Source organism: Eretmochelys imbricata, chromosome 21, assembly GCF_965152235.1.
Source record: "Eretmochelys imbricata isolate rEreImb1 chromosome 21, rEreImb1.hap1, whole genome shotgun sequence".
NCBI lineage: Eukaryota > Metazoa > Chordata > Testudines > Cheloniidae > Eretmochelys > Eretmochelys imbricata.
This window is the reverse complement of record NC_135592.1, coordinates 7,246,297-7,273,775: the sequence shown is the minus strand read 5'-3', so window position 1 is coordinate 7,273,775 and position 27,479 is coordinate 7,246,297. Positions and strand designations below refer to the sequence as shown.

Genomic DNA, 27,479 nt, shown 5'->3' with positions numbered 1-27,479 from the left:
CATTTAAAAGGAAAGCTTTCAGATTCATAGGCCACACCCATCCTCCTAGGGGATCACTGTCTGTCTTTTATTTAACACTCCCCGCAGGTCCTGCTACAATTACTTGCTGCCCCAAGATCAGAATGATGACAATGAACTTGGTTACCTGCCAACTGCACCTCGTGACGTGGAAAACGAAGAAGAGTTGGACTACAAGGTAGCATTTCTCCCTCTTCATATTTGCCTTTGTACATAGAGAGGCTCCTAGGCACTATGCTAATATAAATACTAATTAATAATGGAATCAAATCAGACTCCTCTCCTGGGCTGGGGAGGAAGGGAACTGGAGCAGTTAGGCTCTGAAAATCTTATTCAGCCACCTCAGCCTTACCCTGAGTCAGGGCTGCTAAATTAGACATAACATTCTCTGTACATGTAACATTTTGTTTCTCTCTCTTTCAGGAACTGGCCCTCGTTCGTCAGAAGGAGCTGAGCTTCAGCAGCTGTCATACCACCCCTAAAGATAACTACAGCATCTGCTTGAGCTTGGTAAGCACAGGCCCAAACGTATTTATACAGCAAACATGGGACCGAAGAGGGTGACGGGCAACTCTTGAACTTCTGAAGGACGGTGCTAAGCCCTAGGTTGAGGCAGGAATGAAATTTGATCCCATATTTGTCCAGTGTGCTGTGGTTTATGGTTTGGTCAACCTCTGCTCAGTAGAGGTCCGTCCATGCCTGCAATAGAAAGGTGTTGTAGGTTAGGACTGAAAGGTACTGGTAGAGCTGTGTAGAGGGCTGGGATTTGAATGTGTTTGCATTGCAATGTATTTCCAAAGCAAGTCTCAATAAAAATGCCTCAGAGCATCTCCCTAGAGTTTAACAATATTCTGCTCAGTGAGAAGCAAGGAAGATAACATGGAAGCGAGTGAGGAGGCAAAATATAATTTGCTACAAGACTCCATTAATCCTGCATTTCCCTATTCAGCCAGTTATTATAATCTGCCTTTGATGTAATGCATTAGATGGGAAAATGTTCCACTCCCATGAAGTCTGCAATGCATTGCAATCCATCTGCAGTAGCTTACTGAGTGCTGTGTTTCCATTTCTTGATAGCTGGCTTAGGGACTCCTGCATAGCTGGGTAGGAAAACTGCATTAGGAAAAACTAAAAACTGTGTGTGTGTGTTCATTTTTAGACAGAAGAGGAAGATGAGGAGGATGAAAAGGGAGGAGAGCAGACATTTCTGCTCCCCCATGACTGGGACAGTGGGGTTTGCTGTACCGATGGAAGCACCCAGCTGGATGAGAATTCAGGACCCGATATGGATGCTGAACTCCCCTATGCCCAGAAGAGGGAGAGGGCAGATCACCATGCGGGCGGGACACGTGCAAGTAGTGAGCTAGCTACTGAGGAGTTCTTAACCTACGAGGAGTTAAGTGATTCCAGTTTCTATGGTGTAAGCCCAGAAGAGTACAGGAGATTTCAAGAAATCTTGGAAAGAAAATGCCACCAATATCAGTTGTTTAAGACTCTTAATCAAGACCAAAGAACACCACATGCTTCAGAAGCTCAGGAGGAGGGGTCTGAGCAATCCTCACTGCAAGACCAATGGCTTGCTAAGTATCCTTTGGGCCAGTCTCATGCAGACTGCCCTCCACTGGTTGGAGACAGCGCCATGAGCGAAGAAAAAGGGACAAACCACAAAGCTGGACTTCGTCCTCAGAATGCAGTGAATGGAGTCAGAAAACAAGCAAATGTGGATAAATCAACAGAAGGGCAGAAGGAGCCAGAACCAGTTTCTCTTACACCCGAGAACATTGCTACTGGACCAAAAGCACTTGTGATTCCGTATCATGCACGCCGTTACGTGAGCTATATGAACCTAGTGCAGGAAGACGCCTCTGTAGAGGGCTTAAGCAACCAGCCTAGTCCACCAATGCTCTCACATCAATGCAGCAAAGGCATCCAGGGCAAACTAGATGAGGGGAACAGGTGGAGCCTGACATGCAAAAGGAGCAGACAACTGTTGAATAAACAGCAGAAGAGTCAGCTGCTAAAGGACAGGGCACTGAGGATCATGGAGGAACGCAGTGGAATGACAACAGACGACGATGCCTTGAGCGAGCTGAAGACTGGGAAGTACTGGAACAAGGCTGAGAGGAGGCAACACTTGCTCTTGTCCAAGCAGCAGAAACAAAGAAAGGAGCTTATGGTGCAAAGCCGGATGGAGCAGCTGAAGGAAGATGACAGAACAGGGACTGAGCGCAGAAGAGATCTTAGTATTATTGAGCTGAGTCAGAAGAAGCTGATGAAGAGGAGAAGCAGGAGAGTCTTGGACAACTGGATCACTATCCAGGAGCTTCTATCCCATGGGACCAAATCTCTAGATGGCAGGACAATGTATAGCCCTTTGTTGTCAGTCACCACAGTGTAGAGCTCCAATGTCTCTTTCCAGAGTGGACATCCGACAGGGCTCAGCAAAATGTGAAACACAAGTTTGTGACCAGCTCCACGTACCACTGACCCCCTGCAGGAAGCCAACAGAGTACACTGAATTCTCAGTAACACTGGCACGCATGCACATCCCTGGACTATTAGAAAACAGATACAGAAGAGGCGTCTAGTCTCCCTCTCCCTTCTGCCAGTGCAGGACTTTTCTCCCTACAGTACGTTATCTATAAGTGACAGGGATTTGGAGACTTCTCACAGGAGATTATATCACAATATGGACATCACAGAAAAGAAAGTTTTCCTGGTACTCAGCCTAAATCTTCCTTGCCTTCATTTGCACCTCATATCTACCTCCAGTGGTGACCCTGAATTCCTCTTCCTCTGCATTTACATTCATTTATATAGCCAAGTGGTAGCAACTCACGATCTTACTTTCCTCACTACCCTGGAGGACTATGGATAAATCCTTGACCTACCGTAGTCCCACAAGGCCAGTTTTCAGGGCCAGCGCAAGAGAGGAAATGCTGCAAGTACATCAAAGAAACCTCACACCTATTGTTCCCCAAGCATGGTAATACAGTTTTTATTTTCCAGAGCTTGGGTTCTAGCCCTATTTTTCTGAGAAGTCCTTTAAACTGAAGAAACATTGTTGCAAATACATCTGTGGAGTAAGTAGGAATTTGCTCTGGAAATTGAAACAAAGTAGTAACGGACAGTCATTTATTATAACCATATAATCAAATTGACTTTTCAAAGAGGTTGCAGCATGCGCACTCTCAATGACTAGCAATTAAGGTACAGAAGTCAAAGGAGCTGTGCCAGTTTCCACTAGCTGAAGACCCAGCCCTGTGTATTTAAACATAATATATTTCATACTGGCTTTTTCGAAGATGCTCTGCAGAGAACTTGTTTACTTTTGTATTCATCCCCTTCTGCCATAAAATATCACAAAGAAGTAACCATGGGGATTTGCATAATACATTTCAAATGTCAGTACTAAAGCTTGTCATAATTTTTCCCTGAATTAGATGTACTGTAGATTTTTCTGCTTTCCTAATTTCTTTCACAGAGTGAAGGACCCAGTAAACCAGAGACAGAGACTAGAGTGAGAAAAGACCTCTGTGGATCTCACTGCCAGTGGGGCACTGTTCCCTACTGTTGATTGCTACGTGATTTATTCTCTCAACACAGGGAACGTGACATCAGCAGATTCATAAGAGCACTGAATCCTTTAAAAAAAAAATCCTTAAGAATAAACTGGTTTCTGAATGGCTGAAGGAGGACTTATCCATACTCTGAAGTGGTTGGGTCCCGGTACATGTGCCAACTTAGATGAAAATTATGGTTGTGCCAGCTAATGCTTGCAGCCTCCCCATTCTGGCCTGCAAAGGAAGCTTGAGTGGCTCCAAACTGTTGCATGGTTGGGGTTTAGAACTGTCCAAGGTCCAGTGGGGAAGAGAGAGCATACGCACCCACAGAAAAGGCAGTGGAGACCCAGCAACGAAGTTCATCACTGGGGCAATGCGATAAGGTAGACAATGCACAAAAATGATTGAACTGAGGGTCTAGAAGACATGACCTATAAGGGAAGATTGAAAAAATAGGATTTTTTTTAGTCTGGAGAAGAGAAGGGGGGACATGATAACAGTTTTCAACTACATAAAAGGTCATTACAAAGAGGAGTGTCTCTTGTTCTTGTTCTTTAACCTCTGAAGATAGGACAAGAAGCAATGGACTTAAATTGGAGCAAGGGTGGTTTAGGTTGGACATTAGAAAAAAATTCCTGTCAGGGTAGTTAAGCACCGGAATAAATTGCCTAGGGAGGTTGTGGAATCTCCATCATTGAAGATTTTTAAGGGTCGGTTAGATAAACATCTATCAGGGATGGTCTAGATAATACTTAGTCCTGCCTTGAGTGTAGGGGACTGGACTATAAGACCTCTTGAGGTCCCTTCCAGTACTATGATTGTCTCACTACATGTTTGCACAGCACCTAGCACAAGGGAGCTCCAATCTCAGGCAGAACCTATATGCACTACTGCAGTACAATTAAGGTATGGAGAGGGAGCCCAGAAAACTAGCTGCAAAAGCCAGTAGTGGAATCAATACTAGCTAGGGAAATACTGTTCTGAACTAGTCAGAGGGTAGCAGGATGGCAACTGGTGAGCAATGAGCAGTCTACTCTATCAACAATCATCTATACCCTCCTAAAGTTCAAGTCTTAGGTGGCTCCGTTGGACACCCAAAATTAATGGACCTTTTTGAAAATGTAGGTTCTAAGTAACTTGCCCAAGTCTGCAGCAGGGCTATCATTAAGACTCAGGAGTTCCTGGTTCCGAAGTCCTGTGGTGACGTACCACAGACTTATGAAACTAAAAGCAAGCACATTATGAGAGATTATTTTATTGCTTTAATAGTTAAATCTCAGTTTATCAGAAACACACACCTACATCAGTTTGAAATACTGCCACTAAGACAGCATAAGTATTGCAATAAGCTATCCTTCTGTCAGGAGAGACCACATTAAAAAGCAGTTCACTCCTCTGTGGGTCTGTTTTTCCTGCGAGCCTCCAGCAAAAAGTAGAGAACTGTGCCCACCAACACACCTCCTGCCACCCCACTTCCAATTCCTATCAGGAACACCAACAAGGCCCTTCTTTGCCAAGGCTGCTGATGCCATTGTACTACAACACTGGTGGCATTCTGTTGGTTTGCTTCCTTTTCATTTGCTGCTAGTTTCTGTTCCAGAGTCAAGGATTTCTGAAAGTTCAGATCCACTAAATCATTAGGGATCACTCGAAGCCCAAAGTAGATCCTCTTAACGAGCTTGAATGTCTTCATCAGCTGCACATCACACCTGTAAGTCCCTGCATCAGATTCTTTGGCAGGGGAAAGTTTAATGACATAGCCTGGGGTCTTGAAAGGTTTGAAAAGCAGATCATCTGTGGTGATTATGCCTCTGGCAAGCCTCCAAGTGTAGATAAAGGCCTGGCTGCCAACACCAATCATCTCAGAGGTCAGGCAGCTGAGCTCAAATGGTTTGCCAACAGGGACAGTGAAATGGAGTAACCCACAGATCCAGTTGGTCAGGCAGTCTGACCTGCGGAAGATACAATGACTCCTTTTGCCATGCGGATCAATCTGACATATCTCCTCCACCTTGAAGCCAAGGCCACAGGTGACACTGCAGGATGTGGTACTGACCAAAACCTTAGCCACTGCTGACTTCAGCTGCGCTGGGATGGTAACTGTCTCAAGGGAAGCTGCCAACAAAGGCAGATAGAAACCAAAAGCTAATGTCCCACAGATACAACTGTTTTCCAAGGTCTTCATCTCTGCATAGTCAATTTCATAAGCCACTTCTAAGTCAATGGCAGTTAGTAGTCCAACAAGTGCAAGTCATTCTTCATAAGTGTTCATCCTACTTATTACCGAAATTCCAGCAGCAGAATCTTCGTGAACTAACTCCCCACATACTTTAAATCCTCCAAGAACAAGGACTTGAAGTGAAACGCTGCTAAAGAAAATGCAACCTATTAATAGGTTAGTCCTTGTTCGTCACGTGGGTTCCTATTTCTATAACAGATGTTTCATAGCTCATTTTAAACTACTCAATTCCAACAACAGGAAACCCCCTTTGATACAAAATATTTTAATTTAAACTCTCAGAGAGCAAAAGGGAGAACCGAAAAATGATTTTAAAACAACTTCTGCAGCAAAGAGAAGTTATTCCAGTTGAATTTCTCCAACCCCAAACTATAAAACACAATCCATAATAAAATCTTGAAACCCCAATACAATGCCAACAAAACAATAGGAAAATAGTACTTACCATGTGAGAAGTACTGTCTTACATATTTGTACCTTGAAATTTAAAGCATTCCCCAAATCTCCAGGATCACGAAGATAAGCTTTTGACTTCATTGTCATCAGAACATCAAGAGTTTAAAGGCAAACTGGTAAATATTTTAATATAACCACTTATATGCTTGGCTATTTTCCTTTCTAATAGGACAGCACACATTTTGTATATGCAGAGAGGTGACCTCGTTCTCCACTTCCTTCCATGGCTCAATTAAGTCTCTAAAGTTTCCATAACACATGCTACTGTGAAACAATGATGATGTCATAAACCAGCATAGGAACATAAGAATGGCCCTACTGGGTCAGACCAAAGGTCCATCTAGCCTAGTATCCTGTCTTCCGACAGTGGCCAGTGCCAGGTGTCCCAGACGGAATGAATAGAACAGGTAATCATCAAGTGATCCACTGTTGCTCGTTCCCAGCTTCTGGCAAACAAAGGATAGGGACACCATTCCTGCCTACCATTCCAGCCTTCCACGAGGCAGGATGATGGCACAAAGAACGTCGCACTCATCCAGGTAAGCATCTTAAATGGATGATTTGATGAAGAAAGCTCCAAAATGGCCACAGCACATTAGAATACTGAAGATAGTAAAGCCAGGCAGCCCCATTTGAGCTGACAGTATCAGCGTTCATGCGTAAGGCTGGGAGTCAGGAGCCCCAGGTTCTGCAGAGGTGGCTGCAGCTGCACTGACTTCAGATGCCACTTATATTAGCTGTGAATTTGACTCCCAGGTTGTATTCTGGACTCAGTTACTGACTCACTGAGTGACCGTCGGAGAGTCACAACCTTCACGTTCCAATTGATACATTAGCAAAATGGAAGCCACCACTTACAATACACGGGTGTTGGTGCAGGGAGAGAAGAGAATGGTTCCAAAGCAATGGTTCACAAAGAGCTGTGAAAGTCTTCGAAGACAGGTGCAATGAAGTGCCAAGTATCATGTGTCATGAGAAGTAAACATAGTATTTATTTCTGATGGAGCAATACAGTATTGTGACAATAGTCCAGTAAACAAAAGTAGTCCCTGACCAGCAAACTGATATTACTAAAGATCAGGATTACCTATGGTCAGATTGCAGGAACACTGACTTTTTCCTTAAAAATGAACAGTGCTAACAAATAACTACACCTCTCTTACCACCACTACCTTAGATTATTAAATCTGAAAGAATTTTTAAAATCCATTTTACTGTTCTTTATTTATGCTGTTCACTTTCTCCATCTCTACATTCTCTCAATATCGATACTAAGCTCAGCATAGCATGAGAGTACTGGAACATAAATTCAATTAAGTCAATTTCTCTTTTCCTTATGGTCAGTTTCACTTTCAGGTTCTCTGTCCAGGAACTTTTGTGTTGCACACAAATGCAAACTCATACTTAAGACCATCTGTTCGCACTGTTTTTTTGTTTGTTTAATAGAATATGGAAATATTTTTATTAGACTAAGAATTTGTTTTTGTTAAATAAAGAAATTTTTTCAAGCAAATTCTTGCTGCAAAATAAATAAATAATCCCTAGATTGTAAATTCTTTGAAGCAGAGATGGTTGTTTTCTAAGTTTCTATGGCACCTAGCACAATGAGGTCATGATCCATGGCTAGGACCTCCAGGGAGTGTCACAATTACCACAATACACAAATAATAATAATAGAATGAAAGGAACACAGAGACTTACCCACAAGTTTAAGAAATAAAACATACCTCTTTATTTACAAACACAGAAGCTAACATCACTGCTCTGTTGCAGCGATGACTACCAACTGGCCATTATCTGACACATTTTGTACAAAAACTACAGAGATATCAAAATAATGAATTAAAAAGACAGAAGAAAATAAACCAAGGACATACACTGTACAATTGGAGAAGCATTCAACACAACTGAAGGCTGGAGTCTATGAAAATTCATATGCGTTAAGACAATCTTCAGAGCCATCACCTGGGCAGCATTAGGGTTTGTGATGGATTCAGACACACCATAAGAGTTTAAGCTACGAAATGAGCTGTCCAGAGAGTTCAAAGGGCAAAGAAAGCTTATCAGAATATGTGAGGGTGGAATCAAAAATAGTTTCATTAAATGAAGCAAGACACTGGACTGCAAGTTAGGAACAAAACCACCAGCTTTCTTATGAACTTTGTTTATTTCCAATGCTGCTACTGGCTGCTTTGCTTAAATTAGACCTAACATAGGTAACTGCCTGACTCACTTCTTGGGCTTCTGGTATGAGTGGATACTTTTGTATGAAGGATGTTTTGAAATTAAAAGAAGCAGTGAAAACAGGCTGAATTTACTAAGCCAAGGAAATAAATGAAAGTAGCTGAAGAGCAAGTGTAACACACCCTGAGCAACGAGGAGCACTAAGACTGAAAGCTCTATTTTAATTTGTTGCACAAAACATCCAATAACATGCTACTGTCACCCGGAAAGTAGGCAGGGATGGAGAAAAAGAATCTCTATGATGTCCCATCTGCTAAGTCTCAAGCAGAACAGACTTTCTTCAGCTCAGGGACTGAATAAGGATCACCTTAAATTCAGATGTGTGTAGCCCACATAATCCTGAGAATACAAGGAGGTTACTGGGGGAGATGGTACTGTTAAACTTCAGTTTTTCCATGACTTCTGTGTGTATCTGTCACCTGTGGTTTGTCGTCTACATCTGAAATGGAAAGAATGAGCAGCCACACAACTTACGGGTTGTGATTCAGAAGGTAGCATCATTCTACTACACCTGCCAATTTTTGTCATTCTAGGTGTTATCACCATGAAATATGACATCCCATAATGGAATCACAGGTTTAAAAAGTATTAAATAAGTAAGCACTTATGAAAAATATTACACAAAAACTGTACAAATTAAACTAACAACTGATCTCCCAGACTGCATGCAGAAACTAGCCCCAAAGCCCACTTTTGCAAGACTGTGTGTGGAAGCTAGTCCAATGGTCCATTTTTGCTACTCAAGCTAAGATAGTGATGTTATTTATGTAGGGTCCTCTCTTACATAGTCCGGAGTACCTCCTGAAAAGTACTAGGAGCCTTCAACTCCAAGGAGTTCAATGAGAGTTGAGGGTACTCAGCACACTGAAGGACCAGGAGTATAATTTGCAAGACATCTGCTGCCTAATTTCTTATCTCCACAAGTTTGCAAGAAGTTCTCTCCTGACCATTCCTGTGGCACACTCCAAATGGTGGCTTGAGCCTGACCTCTACAATGCCCAGTGTACATGTTCTATAACTTAGCTATTCTGTGTACATATTAATCAATGTCACTTAATCATCAGCAGGGGCAGTTGTTAAGGAACAATGCTGACTGACTTTAGAGACCTTGCCATCTAGTTCTCCTTGCACAGAAGGAAAGTGGCAGCATTATACAGGTCATGGGGAGGGACAAGGGAATTAAAGCATACACGGGAAGAAGAAGAAAGGTTGAGATTTTGAAAGAACACACAAACCTCCATCTTTCTCCTCCCCTTATTTCACCAGGGGAAATAAATCGGACCACTTTAAAACAATAAATAAGGATCCTTGGCTCTTAAACCCGTGTTACTGTTTCATGATTGGCTTTTCTTGGCTCTTATTCAAGGTCTTCGATATTTAACTGAAAAAAAGCCTGAATATTTATACTATCGTTTCTTTTGAGATAAAGATGGGGTTCTCTTCCTTCTCCACTTGCAAGAATGGGTCAGCAAAAGAGGGAGCCAGCTGCCTATACTATGGTACCTGACATGACAATATAAAAAGAACCAACACTGCAGGCAAAGAGATAAAGTAGCAAAATGCAACCTTTTATACCTTAGCCTAAAGGCAACAAAGTCAAATTCTTGGGTCTTTTATTTAGACTTACTTCTATCTTCTCCCTCCCCAATTCTACCAACAAAACAGTGTCATGAAGCTGGCATCTTTCACCTGCACAAACCGACCATTCTTTGTAGACGTCAGAGACTATCTCAGCTCCTAATCCGAAATCTTTGCCTGATGACGAGGCATCAGACCTTGCACACAACCCGCAGTGGTGGTACAAAACGGGTGTGTGTATGAAGATATTAACAGATTTTCTTTTAACTCACTGTAAAGTACTGTAGAGATGGCACAGAAGAAAGAATAAAACACACAACAATTCACTGAAATGAGAGTTAATTAAATGGAAGTTCTTAGGAATACATAGTCAGAGGGTACATGGTCCCGGGAATAAAAATCTTGGCATGCTTCAGTTTCAGAACTAAAATCTTTGAAAGAAACAAACGGAAAATGATTTCTTAGCTTGAGGAAAGCAGGGTGCTTCACTTTAGCAAATGCTATAAGGAGACAATCCACACAGTTTCTTTGCAAATCTCCTGTCCTGAGAGTCAATATCTTACACTGTTTGTGGGAAAGAGGGTTGAGGAGAAGGAATGCAGGCCATTTTCTCTTCCATAATTCACTTCTTATAAAAGTCACTCCCTGCATCCACGAGCAATCAGGTTGCTGTATTAAGTTAAAGTCAGTCCATTATCTGACTGAGCACCTTGTCCATATTCCACATTATGGTGCCAACATAGGAAAGAACAGAGGAAGAGAAAGCAGAATGTCTTCATAACAGTTCTGAGATTGCACCACCTGCTAAAGAGATCAAAGACAGGTGAAAAATATTTCATCATCAGGGAACCCAAACAACTGGAGGCCATCAAATATGCTAACATTGCCAGAAGAGCAGGCTAAAACAGATATTTTCAATATAGCGCGACGCTTTTCAGAAGCATGACAGACACTGGTTTGGTGATTATACCACCACTTCAGTTGTCTGTGCACAGAATCCTAAACATGTACAGAAATACCAGATATGGACTAGAGGAACTCTGATCTCATTTTGCAGGAACTTAAGCAAACTTACCAGGTTTAAGTTTCGGACTTTAATTAATCCCCAAACTCCGATCAAAACACAACTGAACTCAAACACAAGTTCCACTTGGTTTTGGATTTAAACAGGTTTTTTTTTGTTTTTGTTTTTTTTTTTAAAACAGTTTCAGTCTTAAAATTATCAAAAGGGCCAAGGCAATTGAGCTTGTTTATACTGAGACCTCATTTTCACTTGAAGAAAATGCATTTACTCTCAGACTGGGCAGTACAATGGCAGAGTTTCATCTGTACTGGGCTCAGCATCCCAGCCAGCTGACTTGCAGAGATGGAATGCATCCCGGCAGTGCAGCAAACAGCTTCCAGAGGAAGTATGCATGTTGCATTGCTGTTTTAACAACTGACTGACTAATTCACAAAGCAGCACTGCAAGAAATTAGTGGCTTTAAGCAGGAGGTATGGTAAAAATCAGCCTTCGCTAGCCAAGTGTCTGCTTCTGCATGGTGAGTCAGACTAGAAGCAGGCAAGACTCCTGAAGCAGAGGGGAAGCCGGCTGAGTTTGAAGGTGACTATCCACAAGTGGCGTACACTAATGCCCTCAAGAAAAGACTGGTTGTCTAACGGAACATGCATGAATACAGGGTGGACAAGGGAAAGGAGAGAAGGACGGTAGGCCTGAATATTTCTGTTTGAGGTAACAGGGCTCTAGGAGTTGAAAGAGCGCATGCTTCTCTGTGGAGGGCATCTCCAGCTACTCCATCAACTTGATTCACCAGTTTGTTCTCCTCATATTGAACGCAGTCCTACCCTGAGATACACGAACATGGATCTATGAGCAGGCCCAGCAAGTCCATATGACTCCACAGAGGCATGCACTAATGCAGTGTCTCTCAACCTTTTTGGTATCAGGGACCAGCTTGCTGCCTTCCTAAACTGTGTCAGGGAGATCTAAGGGACCGGCGCCAGTCCACGGACCAGTTGTTGAGAAACACTGCACTCATGGATCTTAATAGAAGATATGTACTGTGTAAAAATAATACTAATTAACTGCTTAATGCCCAAGAACATCTGAATTAACACTAATGAAAAAATAAAATCCGTACTGATTGCACAAAGCAAAATAAATGAATAAATAAAAGGCTCCACTGCCCATTAACATCCACTAAGATTGCTAAAGTTAGTGGGGGAATGGCTAAAGATTTATTTATTTAAATCCACTACTCCTTAGGAGAGAGGAGCCCCCATTTTTCAGGCTCTCTGAAAAAGCATGTGGCCTCCACTGGCCCTGTAGCCACCATTTCACACAAGCCATACAGGTGCTCAGATCCCAACATCAACAACTATAATGGGTGAAATTCTATAGCCGGGGTGCTACAGGTTGTCAGACTATACCGTAATGGTTCCATCTAGCTTTGATATCCATGAGTTTATAATGATGTGCAAGAACAAAGAAGAAGGAGCCTATTTTAACTTTTGCTGCATTCAAAATACACGCGGGGAAATTTCTTTTAAAGGGAATTATAGAGGAGATGGAAGTAATACTGATGGCAAGCTGCAAAGGAAATGTAGGCTGTGATCCGCCTTCAAAAAATGTCTCAGGCAAGTCAAACATATTCATAAAGCTACACCTGCATGACTGCACAAACACAGTATCTGGAAAAGACCTGCTAATGATGATAATGGCACTAGCCTAGGAACAGGTAGACTACATTGGCACAGAAGCTCAAAGGTTAGACACCTTGTACATTTATTAAAAGCACTGAACAACTTGTGTTTTTTTTCTTTTGTTTGCAAATAGTGGTGAACGGTGAACAGTGTATAATGCTTTTCCATTTATAGCCGCCTGAATACAGTTATGTTAATCAGCAGTGTGATAAAAGAAAAAATGTATGGTATTCTGCAAACACTCATTCTTATATTTGTTTGGTTTTAAAACTGGTTCGGTTCCTCCAGCACGACATGGTGCAGTCACGATGTGCAATGGAAGCCTGCCTGGGTAATTTAGAATCCTCGGAACCCAGATACTCTAACACTATATTTTTGCTTTAAAAGAAAACGTATGGTGCTTAGTTAGTTGGGCAATCAAGGATAATTTTAGAGACGTTAAAGTGCCAAAATGAGGATGACATTTGAAGCCATTCAACATCATCATCATCAGGAGTAATTTTTGCATAGTGTCAAGTTTGTTTTGGGCTAACAGCTTCAGTTTAATTTCAAGCATTTTGGAGAGTGCAGTACATCAAGAGATTAAATAGCAACAATAAAAACCAGTCAAGCTGCACACTCAATGGACAGATTTTGCCCTGGTAGGTAGACAAACTTCTGATATCATATCCCCTCATATGCAAAGAACAAGCACTTATTGATACCAATACAAGCAACATAACAGGAGCAGAGCAGGAAGGACAATGAGCAAGGTGGGTAACATAGGACCAGCAGTGTGGAGAAGGAGGGGGGAAAAAAATCAAATCTGGACAGCCTAAAATCCATAGCAGCAGCTGCTGAGCTCAAGGATGTGCAAAATTTTGTGTATGAATCAATCATGTCTTTGGGTCTCTGTGCATCACTCTTAACTTAAACACACCTAGAAAATGGGGCTCAACTCAGCAAATTCCAATTCATATTTTGCTTTTCTGTACCTAAATGAGCCTTTCCAAACACGCAGGTAGAAGAGCAGCTTCCCAATCTATTACCACAGCATGTGTCAGACGCAGACCTTTGCTTTCAGTCAATTTCAGCTGAAAAGGGCATTGTCAAGTAGCTAAACCCCCATACGTAGGTAAGCCAAACACAACCTAATGTTAGTGCACAGGAACCAGAAAGTGACCCAAAAAATGTAAATACAGTCAGGAAATCCAGCTCTCACTTACAGCAATACAACTCCCGCTGAATTCAATGAAATTACAACACACATATAAGAGAAAAATTAATTTTCTCTTGACAGTGTCCTTTTTAAAATATCCTTTAAGAAATAAAGGCTGAAGTAGAGCTCCTCTTCCCCTGCCAGATCAGAGTGTTGTACATCTGCTAAAAGGAGGATCATAACATTTCTTTATAGGAAATTAAGCTTTTACCTAATGGAAAGTTACAGGTATATATTTTGGCAGAAACCATTTAAAACACAGACAGTACTCTGATACAGTAAGGAAAACATGAGTTTTGGTCGCTGCTCATTCAGAAGAGGCCCAGAGGTTGAGAAAATAAAGGATTTCATAAGCAAAGTTACTGGAAAATACTTTTATCCTCAACAAAAAAAAAATACTTTTTTGTGGAAATCCACTGAATATTAATAAATTACTTCATGGTAAATGGTTAGTTCCTTGCAGAATGTGTGTGTGCGCGCGTGTGTACTGAATGGGAAGGCTTGTATGGTGAACAGTGTTACATGAAAGCTACCTATTTAATTAAGAACCAGAGATAATCCCTAAAATGTACTATATACCAAAACAAGGAACAGAAAAATCAAGTCAGCAAGAAGCTTCTAAAATGCAGCAATACTCTTTGCACTGCTAAGCGTCTGCAACCAAGGGAAAGCAGCCACTACTAGCAGTTTTTCCCCTTTCTCTCAATTTTGCTTATGCAAATTTTAGGTTCTTTGGCATACCAGCCACTACTGATGATGGCATGGAGCAATACCTTACACCTCAAAAACCTCCACCACTTACATTCTTTCCTAACACATATTTCAAGAATCAACTGCCCTGACTGGCAAACTGAAGCCTATTATGAACGTAAGAGCTGTCACACACTACATTAAAGAATCAAACCACTACCACCATTTTTGCTGTTGACATAACATTGAATTATTATATTATATTAGAAAATCCTGTATGTTCTTTAGTTGCAGTATACGCAATGGGGTGTGTGTTTTGATTTTGTACATTGTTTTGGTTTTGTGATCAATATATAGTCATTTACACTTTAAGAAAGGAAAATTTTGCCTATCCTTGACAGCAGCTAAACACTTAGTGAGCAAATGCCATTTGGGAAGATAAAGTGGTAAGACTATATCAAGTCAGGGTCTGTACAAAGCAAGGCCACCAAGCAAGCCAACGACGCTCACGCTGGGTCCTTACCTGTCAAAGGCTGTCCCAGCTCCGCCTGCACTTTACCCTTCGCTGCTCCTTCCAGAGGTAAAGCACCTCTGTCCCCTTTGTAGAGTTTCGGTTTAAATGGAGAATCTTTCTCTTTACCTTTTGATCCTTTAGGCCTGCCTGCTTGCTTCTTCTTGGATTTACCATCTCCCTTCACACCCAGCAGCGGATGGACTTCTGCAAAGAGACAGAAACACCTGAAATACCTGCATATGCTTTATAGCCATTGGAGTGGCAAACTGAAGTCACGTGACCCGCCACTCCCCTTACATTTCTGATGTCACAAGATGGGATTTATAAGAAGGAAAAAACATTTTTTTAAATCTGTAAAAGAGATGGATCAGTGTAGTCATTTCAAGAAATAAGAAACACCCCAATCACTTTGGCTGCATGAAATCAGAGGAGTGAGCGCAAACAGAGACTAGGATTAGGACAACGATTACTGCAGCCACCATTGGCCTAAATCTCACCGTCTCCAACAGCTAGATCAATGCAGCGGGAGAGAACGCTTTCCCACAGGATGCAGGTCAGCTTTTTATCAAGGAGACAAATTCAGTTTTAGCAGAAGTTGACCCTCTGAGGCAAAATACCGTGGCACAAACACAGAAGAAATGTATTTTGCTATTCCTGGTCCTCCTTATGAATTCTAATATACCTGGACTTTGCCACCTTTACCTAATGTCATATAATGCTGCATTTCTGTTGGTGTAGGCCTAGGCTCTAATTCTATTTCAATACGGGGGCTAGCAGAGATAGAAGTGACTTATTTAATGGCAAAGCTCTTCCAATTTATCCCACTATGGCTAAATGAGCAGATGAATGAATGAATGAATGAATGAATGAAGTACAAAGAACACCAAAAATCATTGTTTTAGAATGACTTCACTCATTCGTAAAAGAATATGAGTTATAACAGAACTTGGTTCAGGGTGATGGCCAAAGACGACTACTATCAAAAGCAACATAAAGGTTTCTGACTATTAGCACGATCAGAGATTGATTTTGTAACACCTGGTCTTGAAACTGGTGGGAGCTGGGAATGCTGCAAAGATGAAACACCCATCTTCAGTGCAGAATGGGCACTAAAATGATGGCAGCTTTCACTCACCATCATTAGGTACTCCTTGCAGTTCAATGTTGGTCATTTTGGGTTTCTTCTTTGGTGGCTGAGGTCCATCAGATGATGACTGCCTCTTCTTCTCAGAGCCTATTCCCTCATCAGTTAGGGAGGTCTGGACAGCATCAGGTGGGGGTCCATAAGGGTTTTCTTCTGGGTCTTCCACTTCAGGAGCAATAGGTAAATACAGCAACGCTTTGGAGTCCTCCAGTTCTTCATCACTGTAAAGGAGAAAATATTTTCATTTTAAAACATGCACATTTAATATGCTTTTCTCTAGGTCCCTAAAGTAAGACTGTGTGGCTGCTTCATACAGACACCAGCCATACACTGACACTACACAGTTACCAGAATATTCCAGAGACTAAAATATGTATTGCCAACAACAAAGAAGATTGAGAAGGGAAGGGGAACTATTGTGGAGGCAAGGCATTTAACCCCTAGGAGGCACAGTGTTCCTCACGATACACAAAGTTGTGCTAATGGATTTCCATAGGTCTCCCTGGATTGAAATTACGTTGGCTATGATGTGAGATTTGAAGATTAGGCAAATTAAAAAGGTAGAAATAGAAGTATCTTTAGAAGTTTGTCAGGGATATGGAGGAAAACAACAGGGAAGAGCAATGGGATAGGACTATAATCTTATTGCTTCTCAAGGCCAACTAAAGATTGAGCTTTAGTGTCAAGTGCTAGGGTTTTACACCTTGTTAGTGAAGCATGTAAGACTGCAGAATACAATCATTTTGTACCCTCTGAGATATAGTCTGGTCTCAGTAAATTATTCTCTAGACATGTAACTCCTCTCAGCACTATTGGGAACACATGCAAAACGCCAGCGCAGCCATGTGTTACATATAGAATGAGTGGCAATTTATATATTACAAAGAGAATCTTGGGCACACATTTGGAATTTCCAGTTTTTTTTTTAAAAAAAAATTACCTGCTACAGAAGGCAGCAATAGGATCTACACTGGTTACATCCACTTCCTCATCCTCTGCAGCATCAGCACCTGAAAAACAAAGAAATGGAGCAATATAGCCTGATAGGGAAAACAGAGACCTCTCCTTAGGAAGCTTTAGCTGATGCCTGAATGTCTACCATGCAAGATCTGGAATCCTGAAGTTAGGCAGAAAGACCTAGGGCATTTCCCTTGAATACACCAGAATCAGATTTTTCACCTCTTCCCTAAGTGTCTGGGTAATCCAGCAGCAACAATGTTTTAAAATACAACCTCTACCTTGCTAATCTGACTGCAGCTGGAATCTGTAAAAATCACGTAAGCAGACAGGTTCAGGTGTCTAACATGCTTTTTGTAATGGTTGCAAAGGGTTGGCCCTTATCTACACCAGCAGCCAAACCATTTTTTTCTGACGGAGAAAATGGGGGGAGCCGATTGCAAATGGCAGAGCATTTTCCTAGTGTAGGTCAATCTTAAATTACAGGGTAGCATGTCAAAAATACGTTTGGTTCTATTTAGTCATAAACCACATCTTACAATGAGTGCTAAAAATACAGGTTTATAAGTAAAAAATTCAAGTTTTTACTATTTTCTATATCATGTTTTAAAATGAACTTAAATTATTGTACAGATTGCAGGTGATTAAATAGGTCTTTTTTTATTTATCTATAAGAATAACTTAACTACCATTAAATGCCTTTTGCTGCCATTTAAACAACTTTTTAAAATCATAACAAAATTGATTCCATTCTCAATTCCAACATTATCCACATTATCCAGTTCTGGGCGCCACATTTCAGGAAAGATGTGGACAAATTGGAGAATGTCGAGAGAAGAGCAGCAAACACAGTTAAAGGGCTAGAAAACATGACCTATGAGGGAAGATTGAAAAAACTGGGTTTCTTTAGTTTGGAGACGAGAAGACTGAGGGGGAACATGATAACAATTTTCAAGTACATTAATGGCTGTTACAAGAAGGAGAGAGAAAAATTGTTCTTCTTAACCTCCGAGGATAGGACAAGAAGCAATGGGCTTAAACTGCAGCAAGGGCAGTTAAATTAGAAAAAAAAAAATTGGAAATTAGAAAAAAATTCCTGTCAGGGTGGTTAAGCACTGGAATAAATTGCCTACGGAGGTTGTGGAATCTCCATCATTGAAGACTTTTAAGGGTCGGTTAGATAAACACCCATCAGGGATGGTCTAGATAATACTTAGTCCTGCCTTGAGTGCAGGAGATTGGACTAGAACATCTCTCGAGGTCCCTTCCAGTCCTACAATTCTATGAATCTATGATTATGCTTGAAAAGGCCCCGACATCAAGTAATCTTAAACATTGCATGCGCTACAAAACATACACAAAAAGTGTTTGGCAATGGCAGAATTTTATAAGTCATTTGGAAGCTCCTACCCTTTGTTGGTTTAAATATCTTTCCCTCTGGTGGGTTTTTTTGGCACCACCAGGTGGTGAAGGTGCCACAAGTACTCCTTTTCTTTTTGAGAATACAGACTAACACGGCTGTTACTCTGAAACCTGTCATTGTTACTGCTTGAAATTCAACATTTCCTCTCCCACTAATAATAGTGACTCCCTCCAAGAGGTTGACTGCATGTATGCTTACTGCTTTTATCTTGTTTATGCAGAGGTATTTCACTTTGTATGGCCTATGAATCATAGGTGCTGAAGTCATTTTTTACATGAAGTGTTGGATGTCAGATATAAACCTTGGAAACAAAAGCATAAGTGAAGCGTGTTGCTTTGCCTATGACCAATAATCCTAGCTTGTTTTATCATCTATCATTTTGCTACCGCTGCTTTTAATCACATATTTTTAATTTCTATTTTACTATGTATCCAGACATAGGAATTATTTAATAAACAATGGCACTGATAGCCAGACCTCTTTTACATACATACTCGCATTACATGTTACCTGTCTGCTCTGGCTCACTCTTATCTTCATCCTCAATGTCAAACTCTGACTCCCTCTCTTCATACTCCACGTTTTCATCCAACTCTTTAAAGTCAGGCGCAAAGGCACTCCAGTTTTCCTAAACCGCAAATTCAAAGAGAACTTTACCTTGTGCAAACAAGCAGCACCTGCAGTGAGACATCTGTGTAACTGTACTCTAGCTCTGCCCCAAAATCCTCCAAACCACATGCACTGTCACAAGACTAGCCCCTCTTTGAGCTTCATAGTCACATGGCAGACTCAACACTGGAAAAGTGAGTTTCTGTGGTCATCTGGTCATTTTTATTTCCTTCATCCCTTGAAATCTAATAGAATCTTTGCACATAGATAAGGACTCCCATAACCAGAAGGATGCATGCTCTGTTTCACCATTTTTGTTTGTGATTATGTTCTCAGATCTGTTATCTGCGAATAATAAATTGAGAAGGACATTGCTCCCATTATCTGAGAATTCAGGCTCTGCAATAAGGCCCAGATTCAGCAAAGGTGCTTAAGCACAGGCTTAACTTTAAGAAAATGAGTAATACCTTAATGTTAATTGCTGTGCTTAAAGTTAAGCACACATTAAGTATTTTGCTCACTCAAGACCTAATTCAGTAACATATTGGAAAGAAAATTCTGCGGTGCATCGCCTGCCAGAATGCCTAAAATACAACCCGCCCAGAGAGAATTAACTGGCTACTATTCCCTATGGAAATTAATCTGTAAAATACGTACCACTTGATTCTGAGCCCATATTGATACAACACCACTGGAAATGGAAGCGATGATTGGTCGGACAGGATGCCACTGGAATTATTCAGATGGTAAAAGGGGAGAAAGAAAGAGTCTATTTTTAAGTGGATTAAGAACATTTGTTTGTTAGAATTATAACTGACAGAAAAATTATGGGAGACACACTCACTGCTACATCTAGCAACAGTTCTCCTCTGGTCCCATGAAGGATTTTCACTAGATTTCCAATGCTCTTCTCCCAGATGTAAAGGGCATGCTGCCGTGCTGATCCTGCCACTATGTACTCCCCATCCCCAGAGAAACAACACTTCTTCCACGGTGTCCTGCATGCAAGCAAATTAAAAACATAAGAATGGCCATACTGGGTCAGGTGAAACGTCCATCCAGCCAAGTATACCATCTTCCGACAGTGGCCAATGCCATGTGCTTCAGAGGCAATGAACAGAACAGGTAATCATCAAGTGATCCATTCATAAAACAAAGCAAATGCGGAGAAAACAGGATTCTAGCGAAGGTTTCATGGGAAAGGGTTATTAGGTTTCTTGGGTGAGAGGTTCATTGAATTCTTTTATTCATTTGAAACCTGTGCCTTATAGTTTGTTTAAAAGCCTTGTTACACCAAAAGCCACCCTGAATGAGATCAATTCTTTATCTGAACACACCGAGCAGTGAATGCCACATCAAAGCAAGTAGCTTTGTATCTCAAGCCACCAATCTCTCTGCTGCTTCCTACCTGTTTACTAAATCCTGCAGCTTCTGCATTGGCTCAGGCTCTCCATCTCGCCCACAGGTTAGTATTTCCCGACCATCATAAACCCTGATTATTCGGTCAGCTGTGTTTATTAAAAAGCAGCTGTGGGAAGGAGAACACCGTTAGAAGAGAGTTCATTACATTGAAACAAGGACTTTTTTTTAAAGTATTTTTTTTTTAAATCCTAAACTAACATGAAAAATACCATAATTTTTATTACACATTCAACATGTACCTAGAAGATACTGAGCACTCACAACTCCCTCTTGAAGTCAATGAGAGTTGAAGGCACACACCACTTTGCAGGTATGGGCCCCATATAAACAAAACATTTCCTATGACATGAACCTACACTAATCAGAAAAAAAAAAGTATGCCAGAGATGTATTAATCTCCCCTCCTTCTATTTCTCCCACTTTTAATTCAAAAGTAAATTTATCCTTTAAAACCTAGCCAGAACTGTGAAACCAACACACGGTTCTGTTATATGTCCAGCTCTTCATATTTTCTATTTACATAACAGACAGTGTATTACTGTTAGGATTCCCCCTGAATTATATAGTTGACACATCCCCCACAACAACTAATTTTGGAAAGGAAATATATTTACTTTTAATGTCTGCGTCTATACGGATTAACATATGTTCTGTTAGTATTTTTATACCCCATTCATCCATCTTAAAACTTTTCAATTCACCTCCAATTTTCCTCCTACTCACCTTCCTTTCCGGGCAAATTCTATTGATTTAATAGCTGTGGTGTTGCTGGTTCCAGTTGTTACTCTGAAGGAAGCAACCAGATCCTGAGTATCTGTTTTTAAGACCAAGATCTGAAGATTAAAGAAACAGAAAATAATCAGTGTCTTCATTACGCAGCCTCACATTGCAAGTGTTAACCTAGGTATAGTGCCGAGGACTAAGGCAGAATTCTTGGGTTCTAGTTCCTGTTTCTGCAACTAATTCTTGTGCCCTTGAACAACAAGGAACTTGTCCACTCTATGCCCCATGCTGCCTCTCAGGAAAATAGGGAGAATATCTACCTCACAGTGAGAGGCTTAAATCAGCAGGTGTACATTACTGAGTACCTCTGATAAGAATTATACATCTATAGCACCTTTTATCATGCAGTTTATGTGCACTAGAGGAAGAAAGACCCCTACAAATCTTCTCAAAAACAGTAGCAATACAAGTAATACTTAGAGTGCTTAAATAGCATTTTTCATCTATAGATTTCAAAGATAGAGTCGAAGTGCTTTACCAAGGAAGGTCAGCATCATTATAATAGAAATGAGTCAAGAAGCTCTCAGGGAACATGCCTCACAGGCCAAAACAAAGGACTTCATCCCTAGAAGGGTTAGACACCTGGACCATGAATTGCATTATTTTAACTATTTCACTCACTGAGCATCAGCACAGTGTCATCTCACCTTCCCCTTGGCATTGCCTGTATAGATATATTCCCCTCGCCTGTCGAAAGAGGCCACCACGTTCAGATCAGAGTCATCATCCACGGGTAGAACAACATGTTTTGAATCAGACAGTGTTAGCATCACTGGCGCAGATTTCATGGGACACACCAAAACCCTGTTTCTGCAGAGGAGAAAAGGAAGGTTTAACAGTTTGTTTTTTTTTCCTAGAGACTCCAATTTTCACATTTACCAGTACGAAAAAACTTGAAGGAATTTGAGAAAAGCAGGGCCGTATTGTGGCTGACCATGATACAAGTTCTTTTGTTTCCTTGACTTCTCTCTTGCATTCATGAGCAACAGATATTAACTGAAAAACCCTAATATCTTTGTTTTCTTGTCCTGACTGATTCTTGCATACAATCGTAAAACAATATGATCTGGTGTTTATTTTTTCCTTTTTGTTTACATCTCTTTATGGATGTTTTTCCAAGTTTATACATCAATTGTGCCAACTCAACAAGAAATTTGTAAATAAATTGTTAACACACATCCTTTTGTTTAACCTCTTCCACTTCCCAAAACTATTTTTCAGCAGGTTAGAGTCACAACAAAAACATTTTTATTTTGTTCACATTACTAACACGTTAAAGGGAGAAAAAAGAAAAGGAGTACTTGTGGCACCTTAGAGACTAACCAATTTATTTGAGCATGAGCTTTCGTGAGCTACAGCTCACTTCATCAGATGCATACCGTGGAAACTGCATACAGTATGCATCCGATGAAGTGAGCTGTAGCTCACGAAAGCTCATGCTCAAATAAATTGGTTAGTCTCTAAGGTGCCACAAGTACTCCTTTTCTTTTTGCGAATACAGACTAACACGGCTGTTACTCTGAAACCTGTTAAAGGGAGAGCATCTGGTGGACTAGACACAACATTCAGGTTTTTAGAAAATCCTTTTACAAGATCTAATAAACATGTTTTCATGATTATACAACCATAGGGAAGAGAGCATTCATTCAGCTCATAAAAGACTCCTAAGAAGGGATCTTTTCCATACAACTTACTGGTCTCGGGGGTGATACTGAACTTTCAAGATGGGTGAAGGGAACCGAAACCTCTGGTCACAGTCTCCAGACAGAACATCCCACTGTGATACGATGTTATCAGTTGAAGCACTCACCAATTTGTGACCATCTCGACTCCAGCTGCAAGAGAAGAGAAACATATTAACCTTTCAGGAAAAAAACACACACAAAACCTATGCTCACAAAAAAAATAGTTTAACTAGTCTATTAGAACTATGAGCTGCTATTATAAAACTGTCTATTGGACAGCTCCAAGTAGCTTTTATCTTTGTGTTTCCACAAACTGACTATGCACATCATTTCTTTAAAACTCACTTAGAGGATCAGATCCTACAAAGCACTGGCTTAGACAGTCATTTATTTGTTTTTGTATGTTGACTTCAGTGGGTCTTGAGAATGGCCAGCACTTCACAGTACCTGGCCCATAGCAAGCACCGATTTGACCAAATTCCATTCACAGCAAAGCAGAAATATTATGATAATACATAGATTATAATCCTGAATAGAATGAAAGCTTGGAATGAACTTGCTTTATGAAAAAGTATCCTCTAAAACTCTTTGTTTTTAAGTGCCAATTACATCTCGACAAAAAGAGAGCTCTTTTAGATTACAGGAGTGCATTCTTGATAGTGTGGTCTTGATACATCAAATTTGAAAGGGCTGCCATTCACAACTATTGAGAAGAGGCAAAATAAGGCAAAGGAACCCGGAGAGGAAAGTGTGGCGTCCAACATCAAAGGGGTGGAGAATCTTTGAACTTGAAAGAGAATCTTAGGAAATTCAGAGGAGAGGTAAGGAATGAGGCTTTAATTAACTGAATACGATAATCCCTTAGGAGACTCCCATAAACTCTGGTTTAGTACAGAAATGTCATAATACTTAAACTCACATTCAACCTCTAAAATAATTTCTTACCATAAAGAACAGACAGGGTGGATATGGGCACTTATGATTTTGGCTATGCCTCTCGTCAAGAAGTCCCAGATGACAATGCGGCCATCGTTACAGCCCACTGCAAGCAGAGTGCCCCACCTGTTAAAGGTACACGTCAAAGCCATACTGATACAGTCTAGTGTCCCATCAGCCTCCTGGAAATAAACAATGGCAGAAGAGACAGTGAGAAACCAAACTTCTGTTTTCAAGCTTTGTGCCCACTTTACTTTACCTGCTTTTAAACCTTAAGTGCAAAATGTATGAGCTACCACCTGAGATTTTAGTTGAACACCAAAAGCCAGATGTTTGGATGATCAGTAGCCCGATCTTGAAGGAACACTCAACCAGGTTTAAACCCAGCTATTAGGAGTGAAATTGCTTTTAAAAGGGCATTTTCTAAAGCTCACTAAGTACAGAAATATGTTCACAATTTATTTTGAAGCGGAAAAGGGAGAATATTTAAAATTCCCCTTCTCCAAGCCAAATGGCAAACAAAACAAAACAAATAGCCAGCACAGATGTAAGACAGACAGAGACTACTTTTTATTTTTAATCCAAGTTTTAAACTAGCAGCGTACTTTTCATGAATTCTGGGAGCCACAAATTTTAACCTGATAGATTTCAAAGTCAAATAGCCTGATGCCAGATTTGATGATAATATAGAAGTAACAAGTTCATGAATGAATAGTTTTTTGGTTCTCAAAGAAGACCGAACTACTCAATGTAGAGATTTATACCCACACAGCCATCTCTTCCCTACTCCACTTGACTGTTTACATAACAAGACATGCACAATGGCTGCATTAGCACAGCTAACTTTGGGATGGATATATTTGCAAAGCATGATGACTTTCCTATTTTAGAGACTCAATTAAGCATAGCCCTGTAACAGCTGCCTTGTTTTTTTGGCTTTTTAAAAACAACAATTAAATACAAGAAAGATTAAAACTGAATACAAGGAAAATCAAGTGAGCAATCCAACAAAAACTAAAGACAGAGTGACCTCTCAAAAAATAGGATTTACCTCAGGATAGTTCTGTCCAAAGGACTCTGCAACAAAACAAAAACATAATGCTTTAATTAAATTCTATAAAAATCACATACTTCATACTGAACAATCCCATGTTGTTTCCATTTAGACACAAGTCTGCTGTCCTTATTCTAATAGATTAGGTTTACAAACACACTGATGGTCTGATCCTACGAGCACGCTAAACTCCTAGTATAGTCAATGAGAAATAAGGGCACTCTACATATAGCAGGATCATGTCTTAAACTGAACATAGATAAATCATGCATATATCATTGTGGGTCTTCAAGTTTTACCCCAGATGTAATGAGACTTACCCAACTATCGAGGCCTGTCCCAGTGTCGCTGTCAGTTCTCAAATAAGATTCTTCCCCCCCAGCCCAAGGTTTCATAAATCTGCATAGACTCTGGCTACATGAATGAGCTGCTGTGTTGGTGAAACTGACCGAGAGCATGCTTGCATCAGTACCACCATCAGGCTGACACCTCATCCACCCGCATGAGTAGTCTGAGTCCTTCTGTACTGCAAAATTAGAATTTTCTGTTTGGTTTTTTTATGTCAACCCAGCCTCTTGGCCAGGTTTTCCAGTTTTTGGTAACCCTATTTCAGAGTTGCTCCCACCCATGCTAAGTGACAGGCGAAAAGACAAAAGGGTTAAAGAGCTGAATCGAAAGCACTCTTGTCCCCCAAACACTTGTCAAAACCCTCCAACAGGCAGCTTCCTGCCTCCCCATCTCTTTGTAACAGGTGTTCCATGATTTTGCTTCAAAAATTTGTTTTTCCTATTTGCAGACTCCAAATATGGGACTGTTTCTCAGAATAATAAAACGGAAGTACTATATGGGGGAAGGGAAGGGAGATGAGTAATTATTTCTGCCTAAAGGAGGACAGCCCCACACTCTGGGTCGCAGTTCAGCTACAAAGTTCCACCTGCTTCACACCCCGGCCAGCGGGGAGGGTGGGAACGGCCTGCCGGTCTGCGCACACAGGAGCGCTGCCTGCTGCTCCGGGGGGAGACCCAGGCAAGGTGCTGTCTCTGCGTCCGCCCAGGGCGAGGGGCAGGATGTAGGGGCGAGGGGCAGCGGGAGCAGCACAACGCAGGCCACGCATGACGCTAACACACCAACAAGTGTCACCCGAAGGAACCAGACCTGAGCCCCCCCATAAAGCCCGGGCCCCCCGCGGAGACAGTTCCGCCCCAGGAACCTCGTGGGGCCTGGACTCTCCAGGACAAGGGGCCCCTTCCCCCCTGCCAAGCCCGCGCCAGCCCCGCTCTCCAGCCTCTCCCCAGGCCAGCGCGCCTCCTCCCTCCAGGAACCCCCCCCGTCCCGGGCCCAGCCCCCCACCCCCAGGCCCTCAGAACTCCACACGCCCGCTGGGGGACCCTTCCAGAGACGGGACCCGACCCCGGGGACCCCACCGAGGAGGCCCCTCCCCGCCGTCTCCGCGGCCGCCCCCCTGGGGCGGAGGGGAGCAGAGGGGGTTCCGGGGGGGTGCAAAGCGCCAGCGCCCACTCACCGAGCAGCTCCAGGTTCATCTTGGCCGCTGCCTCGCTCCGTCCCCGCCGCTCACCGTCGAAGACCCCGGGGGCCTCCTCCCTGAACGGGGCTGCCCTAAGCGCTGCCTGATAAACTGCCCCCCCCCCCGCAGATCTCCTAGGGCTTCTCACCCCGACTTCGGCTTCTCCCCTCGGCCGGCTCTGGAGCGCAGGGTGGAGGGGAAGCACAGCCTCACGAGCCGGGCCACGGACTAGGGAGTCAGGCACCGCCGCAGGCACCCCGTAGTGGTGCACGGGGAAAAAGATTCCTACCTGCAGCAGACAGTCGAGAGAGAGGTTCCGGGTGCACGAGGGCAGGGGCAGGGCTTAGGAACAGCTGAGAGGAGGCGGGACTCAGTGAAACGTCACGTGGGAGAAGTCCTGCTATCCTAACAGACTTCCCCTCTTCCCTGCTGGGGGCAAGCTCTGCTCCAGGCTCCTGAGTTACTGTACAGCACCAGTACTAAAGCCCTCGCTAATGCTCAGACTTTTGATTGGGGCATTGCTATGGTTTGTGCAATGGCCCCAGGGAGTGGTGTGGAATCAGCAGGCCCTGGGTTATCTTTAGTCCGTTCTTCCCTCTGCACAGAAATGACTAAACAACTAACCATGCTCTGTAGTGGAAAAGGCCTAGCTCTACAGTACCCTGCCCTCTGCCTGTGCTTAACAGGGTCGGTAATGGAGCATGTTAGAGAAAATTGACACGGACTTGACTTCAGTTG

General features: G+C 41.9%; 2 protein-coding genes across 4 annotated transcripts; both read right to left on the bottom strand.

The window, feature by feature from the left end:
* Window positions 1-4,968: 4,968 nt before the first annotated feature.
* Window positions 4,969-6,078, bottom strand: TMEM81 (transmembrane protein 81). The gene has a single exon (XM_077839509.1). The coding sequence runs from the start codon at window positions 5,764-5,766 to the stop codon at window positions 4,969-4,971; it is 798 nt and encodes a 265-aa protein (XP_077695635.1). The 5' UTR covers window positions 5,767-6,078.
* A 1,902-nt stretch (window positions 6,079-7,980) lies between these two features.
* Window positions 7,981-26,802, bottom strand: RBBP5 (RB binding protein 5, histone lysine methyltransferase complex subunit). 3 transcript variants are annotated; one of them, XM_077839194.1, is made up of 14 exons: window positions 26,739-26,802; window positions 25,214-25,239; window positions 24,172-24,344; window positions 23,236-23,376; window positions 22,189-22,351; window positions 21,482-21,591; window positions 20,745-20,864; window positions 20,181-20,334; window positions 19,994-20,065; window positions 19,238-19,355; window positions 17,288-17,357; window positions 16,339-16,568; window positions 15,213-15,407; window positions 7,981-10,902 (listed from the first exon to the last, which is right to left on the bottom strand). In XM_077839194.1, the coding sequence occupies exons 1-14, from the start codon at window positions 26,755-26,757 to the stop codon at window positions 10,874-10,876; spliced, it is 1,620 nt and encodes a 539-aa protein (XP_077695320.1). In that variant the 5' UTR covers window positions 26,758-26,802; the 3' UTR covers window positions 7,981-10,873. The 3 variants fall into 3 exon arrangements, with proteins under 3 accessions (XP_077695320.1, XP_077695322.1, XP_077695323.1); XM_077839196.1 differs by having other exon boundaries at window positions 7,981-10,899; XM_077839197.1 differs by lacking the exon at window positions 26,739-26,802 and adding an exon at window positions 25,666-25,911.
* Between the last annotated feature and the right edge of the window lie 677 nt (window positions 26,803-27,479).

Excerpts from the sequence above, each read along its gene's own strand:
- RBBP5 (XM_077839194.1), bottom strand. Across the intron at positions 19,356-19,993 it reads TATGGGCTCAGAATCAAGTG|GAAAACTGGAGTGCCTTTGC; the intron begins GTACGTATTTTA and ends TTTGCGGTTTAG. Across the intron at positions 10,903-15,212 it reads GCTGGGACAGCCTTTGACAG|CAGGTGGTGCAATCTCAGAA; the intron begins GTAAGGACCCAG and ends TGATCTCTTTAG.
- TMEM81 (XM_077839509.1), bottom strand. The coding sequence starts at position 5,766 with ATGAAGACCTTGGAAAACAGTTGTATCTGTGGGACATTAGCTTTTGGT.